General features: G+C 37.9%; 2 protein-coding genes across 2 annotated transcripts; both read left to right on the top strand.

Moving 5' to 3' along the window:
• The first annotated feature begins 14 nt into the window (after window positions 1-14).
• On the top strand, window positions 15-7,684 carry LOC135593168 (D-cysteine desulfhydrase 1, mitochondrial-like). The gene is made up of 10 exons (XM_065083019.1): window positions 15-332; window positions 423-488; window positions 565-759; window positions 845-955; window positions 2,401-2,492; window positions 3,541-3,633; window positions 4,575-4,632; window positions 4,724-4,837; window positions 5,598-5,695; window positions 7,155-7,684. The coding sequence occupies exons 1-10, from the start codon at window positions 54-56 to the stop codon at window positions 7,357-7,359; spliced, it is 1,311 nt and encodes a 436-aa protein (XP_064939091.1). The 5' UTR covers window positions 15-53; the 3' UTR covers window positions 7,360-7,684.
• Window positions 7,685-9,386: 1,702 nt separating this feature from the next.
• On the top strand, window positions 9,387-16,346 carry LOC135594067 (transcription factor MYB54-like). Its single transcript, XM_065084490.1, has 4 exons — window positions 9,387-9,480; window positions 9,565-9,945; window positions 10,630-10,781; window positions 15,897-16,346. The coding sequence occupies exons 1-4, from the start codon at window positions 9,387-9,389 to the stop codon at window positions 16,344-16,346; spliced, it is 1,077 nt and encodes a 358-aa protein (XP_064940562.1).
• Window positions 16,347-17,329: the final 983 nt, after the last annotated feature.

Below are 17,329 nucleotides of genomic sequence, written 5' to 3' on the forward strand. Positions count from 1 at the left end.
GGTAGAAAAATCCCGATATAAAACGGCGCCGCCAGCCGCGAGCGAGAGAGGAAATGAGCTCAGCCATCCTCCTGCGGCCGGCAACCTGTGCGTCGGCTACCACCACAACCGCCGCCACCATCGTCTCAGCCAAAACCACCTTCTCAGGACTCCTTGCCGCCCCAGGGTTCCACCGCAACAGGACGTGCACCACCATCTGCTGCTCGATGGACGGGGGCGGCGCGATGCCCGCGGCCCACATCGGCGGGTTCCTCTCCAAGAAGCGATACGATCCCCCTTTGTGGGCATCCCACCTCCGCCCAGTTCCCTCTCACACCTTCTCCCTCGGCCATGTACACCAATTCATCCTTCTATGTCTCCATAATCGCATTCTTCCTTTTACTGAGATGGGATTTCGACCGATATTGTCTGGTTATTTGTAGCTTCCAACTCCCATTCACAGATGGAATCTCCCTAACTTGCCGGAGGACACCGAATTATGGATAAAGGTTGGAATTTTGGTTTCGATTGACCTGCCGGATGCCATTTGCTCGGTAGAACTGACAGAAAGTCGGGACCTTGCAGCGCGACGACCTTTCGGGGATGCAGTTGAGCGGGAACAAGGTAAGGAAGTTGGAATTTTTGATGGCCGATGCTGCTGCGAGCGGTGCCGACTGTGTTATTACGGTGGGAGGGATCCAGAGCAACCACTGTCGCGCTACTGCTGTTGCCGCAAGATATTTGAATCTGGATTGCTATCTGATTTTGCGCACTTCCAAGGTGAAGCTGTTTGAGCATTCAGTCTTCTTTTCTTCAAGTTCAAGCAGGGGTACGGGGATCTGAGTATTCAATTGAGTTTCTGTAGGTTCTAGCGGACAGGGACCCTGGTTTGATAGGCAATCTCCTTGTCGAGCGACTAGTTGGTGCTCATATCGACCTCGTGTCGAAAGAAGAATATGCAAAGATTGGAAGTGTGGTTAGTCCTTTCTGATGTATTCTGATCATCGATGAACAATTTTAATAACTGAAATGACAATTGCATTATTATTCTTCAAAGATAAGAAAAATAGCACTCATTCTCAATGAAATGGATGGTTACCTATCCTGAGTTGTTTTCAGAAGCTATTATGAGTGGGTAACTTGGTCTCTGTACTTGATGTTCTTGTTGCAGAGTATTTGTGGTGACATCATCTGATAACCAATATAGCTTTCTATTGATATGATTTAATGGTTCCTTTTATTATCAAATCGATGTGGCATAATTCTTATTTCTGGAAGAATTTTGGCCAGTGTATAGGCTCTAAACCCTACTAAAGAACGTTGATCGCCTGTGAGATATCCGGAAACCCATTGTGGCACACAAGTAGATCTTTTAGTTTCTTTTTATATAAATGATTTATTAAGGGTGAGCCTTGGTGCCTTGTGCTTTTATGACCTGGATGATCCGGTATAGAGTCGTGGACATAACCTGTCTATTCATATAGGTAGGGCTGGTACATATACTTTCCTCTGATCCTGCATTAACAGTAGAAATGAACCCTTACCTTGTCCTCATGTCCTGTAATTTTTACTATATCTTTATGGACATTAACCTATGACTCGTTTTATTTTTTGAATTTCACGATATGTGAACGTTTTATATTATTTGAAGCTTGCTATGTAAAGATAGAAAACTCAATTGTATCATTGATCAGAATTGAGTATCAATGTATTGATTAGTCTTGGTGATTATATATATATGAAGTACTTTTTAACGGGTGTACTGCCTATTATATAAACCCCATCACATTAAGTTTGTCAAATTTGTCAGATTTTAGTGATTCTACCATCATAAGCCTTTCACCTTAAGATTGGTTGCTAGATACCAACAGTGTAGTGAATACTCCACATGCATTTAGAGCAGTGCCCAATAACCCAAACTTGTTTCCATTTTTTTTGAAGTCTGCTAATCATGAAAACAGCAACTAGCTCTTGTTCCTTGTGAGCTTCGAAATAGTTTTGTCAGTATATAAACTCTCCAGATATGTCTACTTACTGCAATGGTGACTCTTTTCCAAAATAACTATATCAAATTGCTTTATATTGAAGACTGCTCTTCTCTCAACTAGATCTCTGTAATGGTCACTTTGTTCTGAAATAATTATGTCGTTGAAGACTGCTCAGTTCTCTTCTAGACCTTTTTTATTTCTTTTAACTGTGTTTTATGCAATATTTTTTGCTCACACAGGATATCATTTCACATTTCTAAGATCTTATAGCATAAATGACAAATTTATCATGGGGATATTATTGTTGAGATTTTCTACTACTTTTGTACTTATATTGCAGTTTTTTTAATCAAAATCTTCCATTCGATTCTATTGATTTGTTAATGTCTGATTTCTGATGTTATCACCCTAATACAATGTTGATTTCCCCTAGACTCTTGCTGACTTGCTAAAGAGGAAACTAATGGACCAAGGGAGAAAGCCATATGTTATTCCTGTTGGTGGATCAAACTCTCTTGGGACTTGGTGAGTTATGTCAATCATACATGTCGTGCAACTAGATGCCAACACAGAATGAACAGATGTAGCATATCAACCTTTTGATGGCTTCTTTTTATCATGATAATTATGATATATCAATCTTATGTAGCATAATGTAAGACATTTACATCATTCATGCAAGTATTTCGATGTCACAGTGGCAACCAAGGTTCTAAACACCAGGCATAGCACCTGGTGCTGCTTGGTATTTGCCGGTCGGACAGAGGACTGGCATGTGGAGCATGAGATTTCCAGCCCAATTCAAAATGTGGGTGCTTTTAATTTTTTTTATGTTTCTGAATCTGTATAGTTGACAACTGCTGTTATTGACGGCTTTCCCTCTTGTTCCTTCTCTCAGCCTCAACCTCCAACATCACTGCTTTGACATCCACCTCCTCCTATCAGCACCATCGCCTCCTCTTTCTCCTTGCATTGCTGCTACTGCTGCCGCCACCTCCTGCAGTGCATATAGACACCACTTCCTTCTCCTACTTCTATTCCTCCTCTCCCTCATTCTCTTTGATCTGAGTGTTGCCAACCCATATCGGGTATTGGAGCAAAACTTGTTCGGTCCATTTTCTTTTGTCCCTTGATAAAGTCAGATCAACCTCAATCCAATCCTCTAGAATGCTGCCATCCATGCCCTGATATTACCATACTGCACAGGAGGCCAACACATTATACCCTAAATATTATAGTGAACATCGGTGCAAGAATTATTGATTGATTTATATCATTGAGTCGTATTTACAGCAATGCCTATTTTCTGCTGACATAAATATGAACATAATTGATTCAGGTTTGTTCTTTTTCCTTAAATCATCAATAGTAGTTTTATATGTTGTATACCTCAGCTGTTCTCTGTATATGTATTATTCAAGGTAAATTAATTGCGATGCATTTTTTTGGAAATTTACCTAGTACATATTCCATGTCTTTCTGATGTGTTCTAAGCACCATGCCGTATGATGATCTCAAACTATTGCTTGATTTCTTTTAAGAAGTGATCCCTAAGATTTTGCTGATCTTTTAGGGGATATATTGAAGCAATAAGGGAGGTTGAACAGCAAATTCATAACAGCTGTGGTGAATTCCAATTTGACGACATTGTTGTTGCATGTGGAAGGTTAAACAACACTCTCTTTTAACAGCTTACCAGTGAATTGTGCTCTTTTGCAAGGTTGTTCATATTGCTGATGTTCTGTTCATAACATACATGATTAGTGACTTGAGCTCTTTTCCAGTGGTATCCTTGTATCCACCTGACATTATATCCATAATATACGTGCCCACAAAAGCTAGTTTACCAAAATAGATGATGTATGCCAACATGAATCATGGAATGATATATATATTTCTGACCTTCTGTCACTTATGTTTCATGTAATTTTTATGTCAAATTTTGTCCTTAGCTATGATATATTTCCCAAACTTGAGTTTTGCCTTACTGGAAAGATATAGTAGAAACCCTCTCCTACACATTCTTGAATGATTTTGGAAGAGAGATGAAAGAGATTTAAGAGGGATTTAGAAGGGAATGAGAGTGAGAGAGGCTGTAAGAGAGGCATCATGAAAGGGAAAGGGAGAGGAGAGACTGGTTTAAAGGTGCCAAAGAGGCCCCAGCTGTAGCTGGGCTCATCATTGGTGGGCTTATTGCCTAGCACAAGCCTGGTGACATGTGTACCAGTTGATAAGCCTAGTTTACAAGGATCATCAGGTGGTAACTCCTGTAGGGCTTGGCTAGCATTTCGACGGTCAGTCGGACCAGTAAATACCACCCATACTGTACTGGCCTGACCAATATTGCAATCCTTGGTTCAGAATTAGTTTCTTTTTATTCATCACCTGGTTGTCTAGAATCACATATTTAAATTGTGTGCTATTATGTTGTGGTCTGTAAATCACAATTCTATCTTATTTCCTCTTCAAAATTCAATTTTAACTTTATTAGTTTTCTCATCCATTTCGCTTCATGGATCGTATCTCTGAAATTCTTTTTTTTTAAATATATAATACATGTGTTCATTAAGCCTATGTTCATCCAGAAATTATCTTTCCAACTTGTAGTGGTGGAACAATTGCTGGCCTTTCTCTGGGATCTAGACTGAGTAGTTTGAAGGCAAAGGTATGTCACATTATCTTAATCTTAGTGGCTCATTGTTTTGATAGTGGTTCAATGTCTCTTTAGTTGCTGACGAACTTTGTTTCGGTACTAGGTTCACGCATTTTCTGTTTGTGATGATCCTACTTACTTTTACCACTTCGTTCAAGGCCTGATTGATGGACTAGAAGCCGGTTTTGATTCACATGATATAATCGATATTCAGGATGTGAGTTGAGAATTCCATATTTTTAAAATTTTCTTGTTTATGTGGTGTTGTGTTTATTGGATTTTTTTATTTAAAAAAGACATCAATACTATAAAGTATATTTGCACATTCTGGACAGCTTGAGGCAAAAATGATTGTGGCAAGCACGAGTCTTTAGATGCTAGTTCAGTAGAGCTGCTATTATCATCCTTCATCACTATATAGGTGCTGTAAGTCATACAATGCATCCAATTCCCAAAAGTATAATCAACTATTACCATAAAATTGTTGAATATGAGTCATATAATGCATCTAACCCCCAGAAGAATAATCAATTATCATCATTCATCACTTTATAGATGTTACTACCTCTCTTTGAATTTGTTGTAAAATTTTCTAAATGATTTAAAACTGTTCTTCATTTATCTGAAGTTCTCCAAATTTATCTTTTTCTTTTTGTTTATGATATTGGATGTGGAAAAGGCACAAGGTGATTGATGAAATGGTTGAACTATGACCATTAAAGTTTTGAGATCGGGCCAAGAGAGGAGACAGTTACAAATCTATTTATATTCATGTTATATGGTTGTTACTGTCATCTTTACTGACCGGGGTGATCAAATCATTTGTGCTTGACGTTATGGAATTATATCCTATAAGTAAAACAATTTCATCATCTTATACACCTAGCTGGTGTAGTTGTTAACTATTTCTTCTTTTGGTTCATTTAAGTTCGACAGTGTTCTATATTCTAAAGCTAGTTTCTTCATTTTCATCCCAGGCCAAGGGCTTAGGATATGCCATGAACACAGCAGAAGAGCTTCAATTTGTTAAAGATGTTGCAGCAGCAACAGGAGTTGTTCTTGACCCAGTCTACAGGTGCTTTTGAGATCTTTTCTCATATCTTTTGGGCAAGTTGCATCCTCTCTTACAACTTATTGCTTCGTTGAAACATAGTTGAAGATGTTCCAAAATTTATGGAAGCCATATAAGTTTATTGAGGAAATCATTGTTGTGAGTTTCAATGCAACTAGGTTGGCATTTCATTGTTTTGTCAAACTTAATAACTGTTTAATTACTAACCACACGACAATTGATACTTAATGTACTATATAACTGTTGAATGTTTAACTACAAACATGATAACTGTTTAATTACTAACCATATGACAATTCCACATAACTGTTTAATATACTATGTTCCCAAACTCGAAACTCATCTTAAAATTTAGAATTATCATTCCACATTACATTCTTCACCAAAGCAAAGATGCTTTTACCGTTTGCTTCCAGTGGCAAGCTTGTAAGGGAGAACAAGTATCACTTCTATTTGCATTGGCATTGGCACTACTTGTTCATATAAAGTTAAATTGGCTACAGAGATAAATTTACATCTTGGTTTCATCTAATAATATCTGAGCATTTTGGTTAGAGTTGTACATGAGAAAACTTGTATCTGTCCTTGTACAGCAGAGCTTTGGCCTATAATTGATCTATTAAAAATCTGTCCATGTTAATTTATGTAATAGCCTGATAAAAACATGTATTAGGATGTGACAAAGAAAGTGGACAGTATTTTTTCTACACAATATCTGTTCGCAAACTATGTGCAACTACTTATTGATGTAAAGTTACAAAGGCTAGACACGGCAATTTACATCATGGTCACTTGTGTGCACTGTTTGTGTTTTAATTAGAAACTTGACATTGGAAAAGCTTAATTCTACTTTTCGTTACAATATATCTTCTTTCACCTAAACTAAATGTCATATGTCCAAGCTGACACTTTCACTACAATTCACAATCTAGTGCAAAAAAAAAGGGACATATTTTTCTATTTTAAATTCTCAGAGAGGCATGTTATGATAAATCTACATTAACTATGTTGGGTTTATTTGGAGAGAGTGATGAATGGTCATTCCATAAATGTATTACTGTTAACCAAAGACTGGGATACAAAGCACTCTTTTGGTTATTTCATGTGTATAATGTTCCTTTAGTCAAGATGATGTCCACACCATGATCCAGGGTTTTAATTGTGGAATCAGGTTAATGCAATATTTCCTCTACAACGAAATATGATCATCTCTGTGAAGAAGCAGAAATCATCTGGCTTCTCTTCTCAGTTGCCCTGTCCATGACCTAATGATCATGAACCTTGATATGATGATTACCTCTTTTGCATAATGTGATACATTAATCTAGAGTGACAAAGAGAATCTTATAAACTCCGAATATACCAAAGTATTGCACAAGTGTATCTGACATGAGAATTGTTATTGCCAAGCACCATGATTCTACATATCTAACTTCTTTGTATCTTGTATTATTTTTTTCAGTGGAAAAGCTGCCTATGGTATGTTAAGAGATATGACTGCGAACCAAACAAAGTGGAAAAAACGGAAGGTTCTCTTCGTACACACGGGTGGGCTTTTGGGTTTGTACGACAAGGTTGAGCAAATGACATCTCTGGTAGGTAACTGGCAGAAGCTGGAAATCGAAGAATCCATTCCTCGCAAGGACGGAACAGGGAAGATGTTCTAAGGTGACCGGGACACATTGATTCTGCAAAAGGAATGCAGATAACCCAGTGGAGCAGAATCAATGGGGGTTTCTTGTCATTGAACTTGAACTCAGCACTGTTACTTAGGCCTCTGCCTCTCCACGTAGACAGCCAGAGATACTGTGGTTGCTTCCTCGATCACTACATGTTTACAGATATAATAAATTGCTAAGCAAACACATACATTAGTAGCTCAATCATTCAGGTCCAATGTAGTGGTCATTTGATGGCACAGTAACTAGTGTTCATGTTATATATATTATCTGAATAATACTGGAATCAAGATGAAGTTGAACCTTTATTGAAGTATTTATTGGTCAATCTAGCATCACTGCCACCATATGCATCAAGCTCAACTATGATACCTTATTATTTGTTAAGCTATCATAGTCAATAGAACTGACCAGTTTGCCAACTTCAAAGGATGAGAACTTATCTAACTCCCAGTAAGGAAGTTAGGCCAACTGTTAAAACATATCAAACCCAGATGTCAGAAACATATATATTTTAGTAGACTAATTTAGTCTGCAATCTACCAAAGCAATACCTACCTTGAACTACTGACCCTCATTTCATGGCTTCTCCTCAAGCAGAAATCGTACGACTTTGTTGACCATATTACAATATAAAATAAGTTAATGAATATTTCAGTGCATCAAACTTTCACTGATCCGACATCCCAACCTATATACAATACTCGGACGCATGAAGCAGATAAGACAATATGTCGATAAATTAATTTATCGAAAATATGCTGTTACTTGTTCCTTGCTGGCTTTGCATTAAATAGTTTTCCTCAATTCTTTTGTGTTCTCATGAAGGTGGTTTATATTCTAAAGAACAAAAGTTCGATCATGCACGAGTCATACCAACCCAGTGCATGGCATGGCATCTTCTTGATTCCAACAGCAGAAAAATATATTTAAGTATATCCATATATAATTAAGCTTTCAGGTTGTTACAATACTGTAGACTTGAGAGGAGATTAGTTGGCTTACATCCATTAATGAATTCTGACCACACTTCCTGCCTCTTCTTAGTGGCTTCTTCAGGAATGAGAAGACCATATTCTACTAATATTTGGTTAGGGAAAACGATAAGAAGGACACGTTCACAAATACCGCTACCGTACGTTAATGCATTCATTTTTCATACTCCAGTATATAAAAAAGCCTGAATCAAACAAGCATATATTAAAGCTTTTCACACCCACCAATTTAGTTTGGTCAGGTTCTCACAATCCACCAATTTCCTGGAAGAATAAAATATACTCTCCACGTAATAAGGTTAATTATCACGTAAATGTTTATTGTGTTTGAAGTCGGTTGTTATCCACGGAAGGATTAATGCTAGATTTGGCCAGTACCTTAGAGGTCGCAGATATCTTAATCTATTCGAGAAGAATATTAGGCTTTCGTGACAAGGTTAGCTAGTTTCTGATGCTGGTTGGCGAGGGAGGTTGAGACTTTGGGGAACGATCGAGTTCCTGTGTTGGGAAGAGGGTTTCCATTTGAGGAACTGTCATGTCATGGTTTGTATAGATTCACCTGGAATACGTCTCCAACTGCAATATCTATGCATGTTATTATAGTTTGATTTGCTAAGAATCATATGGTTTTGTGTACTTTCTTTCTCGGTCGTTGGTGATGAAATGTGATGGTTGCATTGGCTCTGAAGTAAACGTTTTAGGTTAGGGAGGAGAGGTGTTGGCGGAGGAGGAACGGAATTCACCAACCCAAGCAACCTCTCTCTCTCTCTCTCTCTCTCTCTCTCTCTCCATTGCATTATACTTCGTATGCAGTGCTGACTGTACGCAGGTCTCTCTAACTAGAATTTTCTCTTCCTAACTCAGTATATATCTCCTGATGGAAGTTTTCTCTTGAGAAGCATAAAGTCTCAGAGAGAAGAGAAGTCATCAATATCCCACCACGAACAGCCTCTTGTTCTCCTTCCATCTTAGTTTCTACAGTGATAGTATTGCCAAAATATGAACACCAAGTGTCACTGGATGCCTGCAGAAGATGAGACTCTCAAGGCATTGGTGACCAAATATGGCCCTCACAACTGGAACGCCATCGCTGAAAAGCTCCAAGGAAGATCAGGTGCGCTGATTTCACAGGAAATATCGATCACCAGTTCTATGAAAGTCTTCGTCTAAGAATGTTTTGGTCAACTGTTTCAATCAGGAAAGAGTTGTCGGTTGAGATGGTTCAATCAGCTGGATCCAAGAATCAACAGGAAGCCTTTCACAAAGGACGAGGACCAACTGCTGCTTGCGGCTCATGAGATCTATGGAAACAGATGGGCGATCATTGCGCGCCTGTTCCCAGGGCGCACCGATAACGCTGTTAAGAATCACTGGCATGTGATCATGGTCCGACGGCACAAACAGCGGTCTCAGCTTCCTCGTAAGCGTGGTGATCAGAGTACCTTCGTCGAGGAAGAAGAGTCGAAAAGTTCCAAGAAGAGGAAGCTCGAACCAAGAAACACGCTTCTCATGGTAGAGGAGTACCATCGACGATCTGACACAGTTCATCGACAAGGCTTTTACCCTAACACGCAAGAAGGTAACAAAATTAAGAGTACTTTTCAGTACTGTTAAGTTAGTTTTTCATTATCAGAGTTGGATGTCCAATCGAGACATTCTTCTTTGTATCTCTCAATTCAATCTCGATCGATAGTTTGTTTATCCGACTCTTAGAGTTCTGAATCTTAAAAAACTATGTTGGAGTGTTTCCGACGAATGCTTCTCTAATGCTCAAGTTAATATGGGGTTTGGAGGATTAGACGAAGGTCGACAGCAATACTCAAATATCTCTAAGGAACATATATGCGGACTCCTTTTACATTGGGCTTTTAGGATGGTTACTTCCATTACCGACGTGGGTTATGAGAGCAATTATATGTTTCTTTACAGCTCATGATGCATTTTGAGAGCTCTTTTATAGTGAGTTTTTAGGATTACTATTACCATGATCGACATCAATTATAGAGGAGGGCTTGATCGTGATTGTGCCATGTCGAATTCAACTAGGTCACACAATGTCAAGATATCTTTCACATGATACTAAGACATCGATCGTGTGTCAATCGTGTGGCAGTAAGGTATTGGACATGTGTCGATCTTGTGTTAGATGTATGATGTTGATTACGTGGCAGTGCATGTCATATCTTTATTCCATATCAATTATAAATTAAATATTTTTTTCGAAGTGAAAACATTTTTAACTTGATCATGCATGTGGATGCAGGTAAAGATAATTCATTGAAGTTCTATGATTTTCTACAAGTCAACAGTGACTCTGATAGCACTCCAGAGGATGTGAGAAGAGAGGGAGAAGAACGATATGAGGATAAGGAGGAAGAGAATAAGAGCCATGCCAGGTTCATTGATTTCTTGGAAGTTGGAAGCTTCTAATTATGTTGTAAGGAAAGGTATTAACACTCTTAGAATCTCTGTTTATGTGCTGCTCACAAACTCTAACATTTACAGCTGCAAAGAGATGTGAAATAATCTTAGAAACATCTCATTTCCATCTCTTTGAATGGTAGCATTCCTCAAGTAAATGCTATGGCTTAGTGGCAAATGTAACAAGTTCCTTTCCTCAATTATAGTAAATGGTGTTGGATCATTTAGTCTAATTAAAGGCATTAATCGAGTATTGAACATATTTCAGAATGCCAAATGGCTAATATATTTTTCTAACATTTACTACTATTTTATGCTGAGACTGAGAATTCCTTAAAGCAATGACCTTTGGTTTTTTCAGTATCACCCTTTCTTAATTTCTTCGCAAAGATACCTGCAAAACTATGCCATTATAATTTAAATTGGCATATCTTTTGATACGGCATATTTTGACCCTCAAGATACGTCAAATCAGAATCCGTACTGAGACACTGGTCGGCACGTCACACCTCAGGAACCCCAAAACACGCCAAGTCAGAATCCGTACTAAGGCACTGCTCGGCACGTCACGCCTCGGGAACCCCAAGACACATCAAGTCAGAATCCGTACTAAGGCACTGCTCGACACATCCACCACGTCAACCTGCGTACGATCGACCCACATATAGTAGTATAAAGACCTCTACTACTAAGGCACTGCTCGACACATCCACCACGTCAACCTGCGTACGATCGGCATTGGCCAAGGGAGGAAAAAGGGTGGCAAAAATTAATTGATCACTCCACTGACTTGCTCGTCGGAGATGCCTCGTTGGGTGATTCCAACGAGGGCTATTTTTGTAAGAAAACGCGACCACCTCACGAAGGCGAGTTGCCAACCACCCGAGAATCACCATCTAGTGCACGAAGGAGAGCAGCCAATCGGTCCAGATCTTGACCAACGCCAACCAACACTCCATCCCGAGGGCACGATCACCTCACGAATACGAGTTGCCAACCACCCCGAAGAAAGAGAGACGTAGCTCGGTATGCACGATGTTCGGATCGGCACACTAAAGAATACTAATCAACACCCCGTCGCGAGGGCCCAATCGACCTCGGCATCCAGCTCAGCCGACAGAAGCTCCCGACATCGACCCGTGGACCTAACCATGCTGACTCATAAGCAACGGTACTTTTGTTCACCAACATCTTTATATCATAAGAACCAAGTAATCCGGCCATTTACCTCTATAAATCTCAGATTAATTAAATTAATTGTGTCTTTTACATGTTTTCATATCTTCCATGTTTTTAGGGAAGGTACGTAATACTATTAAGAATTGGCTTGCTAATTTTGCTATAAAGTCTAAATCTTTTTATATTTTGAGAAATAATATTTCTATGGAACTTGATATTTTAATTCAATAGGATGAGGATGATTGTACTTGATATTTATTAGTAAAGTGGTTTTTAAAAATTTATTTAATAGATGGTATATGTAACTAGCATCCTCGATAATCTTAGAGCATATCATATCGATACATAAGAATATTAGGAATATCTATTATTTGATAAAAATTATCGTCCTAAGAACATGAAAATGACACAACCTAAAGGTAAATGTATATCATGTGCCCTTAGACTCCTGCCACTTGGTTCATAAGGAAACTGTCTAAAATGATCAATGTAACATCGACCATTAACTATGTATTATAGAGGGAGTGACATAATAATTGTGGAAGCATGAGATAATAATAATGCAATGAGGGAGGAATTGGTGATTTAGGTATATTCGACTTTATACTTAAAAAATAATAATTAGTTATATATAATTTTATAATGATAAATATAAATTACTAAGTTATGATATATATTACCTGCAGTAGTCATATGCTATCTCACCTTCAAGTCAAAGAGATCTATGTAATGACACCATTCTATTTATATATAAAATTAAATATTATAAACATGAAACATTATATTCAAAGCTAGAGGGAGAACATTTTGCAACATAAACTATTAGACAATAAGTAGAACAAATGATTAATATAAAATTACATGTAAATCTCTCTTAAGGATCATTTTATCAACAAATCATATCAATAATTAATTTTCAATCATCAAAGTACTTTTCAAACGTATGTACCTACCTGAATGTATATGAAAGTTATTGTCATCCCAAGATTGGCAAGAGGTTTTGGTAATATATAAAAACAATAAAAAAAGGCTTTTTAGGAATTTGCTAAGATTTCTTATAGATGATTCTTGTTGTAACATTTAATTAAAGCTTACCTTTGTGCTTTGTATAATGTAAAATACTTGTTTCAACACTGTTCAAATTTCATCACGTGGAGTATTTTTCACTTGATTCAGCAAAATATTGGATCATGCTATATCTATAAATCAACATCATTGAATTGAATAATTTGATCAGTGTGTTACTATTAATAACTTAGAAGATTTGGATGAGGACAGTAAAATGATTGAAGCAATTAATGATATGATGCAAAATAGGAGCATAGTCATCTCAAATAACCCTATACAGTGATAACAGAAGAGGTCACCGAAGAGAAGAGATAGTTATCGGAGAGGAATGGAAGGTAATGCCAGAGAAGAGTACAGGAGATGAGATTACCGCTCGGTGATGTTGACGGCTCGATGCTTAGTGATGTCATTGTTGCGTTCAACACACTAGATAGGAGAGGATCGACTCGGCTCGATATGATATGGTCAATAAAAACACTATCACTTATAATCGAAAAGAAGATGAGACGCAAAGGAGTTTGCTATTGTCATTGGTCATCAAAGAGGAGAGGAGTGCGAATCGTCATCATCTTCATTAGGGTTACACTCATTCGGTATAACCCTCATGTAACCCTTCATGTTATTTACCCCAAAATTGATTTGACCCGAAACCCGATTTGATCTACTTCGTAAGATTTGACTTGAATGGATGTGACTTGGATTGATATTCTAATCGAATTGAGTGAACTCTTGGATTAGTCTGGTTTGAATTAGACTGTTTGATTTAATAAAAACAGGTTTACTTAAGTTTAAGGATATTTTTGATATTTTTTAAAAGATCTCTAGTAAAAATCAAATATAGAGGTATTATTGAGTAAAACCCTATTATTAGGGGCTTTTTTTGAGTAAATACCCAAAAAATAAGGTTATATTTTGTGAGAACTTATTTTTGAAAAAAAAATCAAACCACTTTTTTCTTAAGATTGATAGTTTTTTTTAAGATTGACGACTCTTATAAACATGAAATATGTTAGGAGTAGGTAAATCACTAATTAAGTGATCGGGTGATATGACTTCTCATAATCTTGATGCATTTGTATTGTTACATCATTAAAAATATCCTGAATTGTATTTCATTTTTGTATGATCTAATTCTCAATTTGTTTTTGTTTTGCTTGAAAGCACCTTCTATTTTTAGAATTACTTGACCACATCTTTTTTCCTCGATACCTATAATACCTTAGTCACTTAATCTCTTTAACTTTTTCATTTCATATGGATTAGTCCAGGAGAATTACAATGCTTTTACACGAAGTTCTAGTGTTTTTAATAATACCAAAAGAATACTATAATGTACTATAAAAATATTTTGCTATGGTATTTTTGTACTGCGTTATAGTGTAGTGTAAAAACACTCCGAACATAGTGTTTTCTTGATATTGTTGAAAATACTATAATACGGTATAAAAATATAACTGGACCAGTTATTCCTATGAATTGGTCTATAGGAAAATAAATATAAGAAAAGATAGAGAAAAGAGATAACTTGCTCATTGTCAAATCATAAATATGAGATAAAAAGTGGAAATTTAGAAATGGAGGAACTTCTCCACAAAAGCTCAAAGAGAGGGATTTTTTTTTCTTTCTAATAATTAGTTTCTTTATTTGGTTAATCGGAATAAGTTTTATAATTTTCTAAGATAGGATTGATGGTAATATAATTTTTGAAAAAATAAACACAAAGGTAATATAATATGATGATTGATTGATTGATGATTGCTGTCTAATTTTATATATATTCTTTTTAGGAATATTTTTTAGGTTAATTCCGAGCACGTCTTAAACTAGATTTCTGAATCATATTCAGATTATACGATAGAGACATAGATAAGAGATTATTTGTTGAATATTTCACCAACAAAGACTATTATGAATCAAACTCCTTTTGAGGCTTGGTGTGATAGGAAACCAAGTGTTAGACATTTAAGAATTTTTTGTTGTATTGTTTATGCATTGGTGAATTCACAAAATCATCACAAGCTTGTTGAAAAATCTAAAAATACATCTTAATTGGTTGTTCCTTATAATTGAAAGTATATCGATTATATAACCCTATTAGAGGTAAAGTTATTATTAACTGTTATGTTTGATGAAAGGATAAGTTAAAATTGGGAAATCAATAAAGATGAGACACAAATACAGATTTTAGTAGAACTAGACATTCCGCATAATCAAATGAACAGATCCTCCTGCTCCAACAGGTATTACACAATAATTTAAAGGCTTAAGCTTTAATACATTCAGCAAGCATTATTTCACACTCAATCATTTGGTCTAATTATGTGTTTTCGGGTTCGAATCAACACACTACGATGCCTTCCTTCGTGATGATATACCATTCATATTTAGGGTACGAGGTTGAAATAGAGATTGAGAGGTAGACTAATAAAATCTTTCAATTAATTATCTCTTTCCTCTCCATAAATTGTTAAATGGATGAGAATACGATGACCCATAAAATGATGATATGTTTTCTTATGCTTCTCCGTATGGATCTTTATTGTTGCAGAAAGGTGGCTTGGATTGTGTTATATTATGGGGTGAAAAGGAACGGTATTGCATGGCCAGACATATATAAGTACGTATAAAACATTTGTCTTGCAGCATCATGCTTTGACAAGAGAAGCACTATTAAAAACTCTTGCAGATTTCTGTGATGCTCAAGAAATATAATTATACTTCTTTTCTTTTGTGATGATAACGTCTCTCAATAGAATTTTTCTTTGCAGTGAAAACAAGAAAAAGTAGAGAAAGAGAGAGCCGAGTGGAGGGGAGGAACCACAACTCGCTTTGTTTGTCCTGTAAGCGGAAGCGGAGGAATAGGATAAAGGCACCGGTCTGTCGGCCTCGTTGCTCGTGCCGGGCACGAAACGCTTTACCCACGTGATCTCGCCGTACAAACCCCACTATGGTGGTGATCGGACGATTGCCGAAGGCAAAGAAGTGCCTCCCACCACCTACGCCAACGCCAACGCCACCGCTACCGCCACCGTCTCGTGGGGCGACCGCTGGTCCCACGCCCACGCTTCTTCGCCGGACAGTGGCAGGGCACGCGGGTACGCTGGGAGCCTAGTCACGTCCGTTCGGTGTGCCCACCACGTCAAATCCGACGGTCAGATCATACCGGTGCGCTCCTCGAGATTCGCGCAGTACATGGAGGACAAAAGTGAAGGATGGCTCCGAGGACCACCGGAGACCGGCGATCTCCTTTTGGTAGCCATCCCTCGTGGTCTGCTTCGGGTGTACTTGATGGGGACCGTCGCAGCCGTCTGATGGCGACGGGGCGCCTCGGATTTCCGACGCCTTTTGCTTTCTGGCTTCGCGAAACAGGCAGCCCGACAAGGATCTTCCCATTGGACGGACCGGATCATCTGACAGCCAAAGGGGCCCGCACGGGACCTTGGCTCGCCGCCCGGTCGGCGACCGATTCGCGTCTGTGCCCGTTCGGTGATTGGACGCAACTAGTGGCCCCCATGAACCGCATGCATGCCTCAAGGTTAAGGCGTAGCGTAGGAAAAAGCGAGCGTGGTCCTTTCTGGTTTCGGCCCTCCTGTTATGTCCTGTCACCCGCACCACGCATGCACGCCACCACTAGATAGATGCAATGCGGATGTCATGCATATATCAGCCCGACGACGTCTGTGGGACCCGGCTTATGTGGCGGGCTACGATTGGTTTGGATCGTCGATGGCAAGAAAAAAGCGTCGATAGATTCTGATAGATGTAAAAAAAATTTATTTTGATATTCTGAATCAGCACAATTGTAGTAAATATTTTACTTTTTAGCTTGAGAATGTGACAATTGAGTTGGTCGAGCTGTAACAATTTCCATAGAGCTGAGCTGCCTAAGGATATGGTGAAGCTGAGCAGAGCTGTAGTAGCTAACCTAACCTAACCTAGTGATTTTTGGGTTAAGCTAAGCTGAGAGATGATGGTATTTGCCAAGCTGACTTGGTGATATGATGACTGAGCTGACTAAGTTACATCAATGTCCGTTGGACTGGCATTTTGCATGAAATTTTGTTTTATTGTGATAGTTTTAATTGGTGGTAGGGTTGTTTATTAGAATAATGATTAATAATTGGAATGATTCAAGTTAAATCAAGTCGTTTTTCTAAACTTCATTATATTTTGACTAAAAATATCCACCTATTTGTAACCTAATTTATTCACGTCCACATTTATGTTTCGAGGCAAGAGACCATATTCTTAGAAGAATAATCTCCGAATTCTATATTTTTCATGTATATTGATCA

Source organism: Musa acuminata, chromosome BXJ1-9 (assembly GCF_036884655.1).
Source record: "Musa acuminata AAA Group cultivar baxijiao chromosome BXJ1-9, Cavendish_Baxijiao_AAA, whole genome shotgun sequence".
Lineage (NCBI taxonomy): Eukaryota > Viridiplantae > Streptophyta > Magnoliopsida > Zingiberales > Musaceae > Musa > Musa acuminata.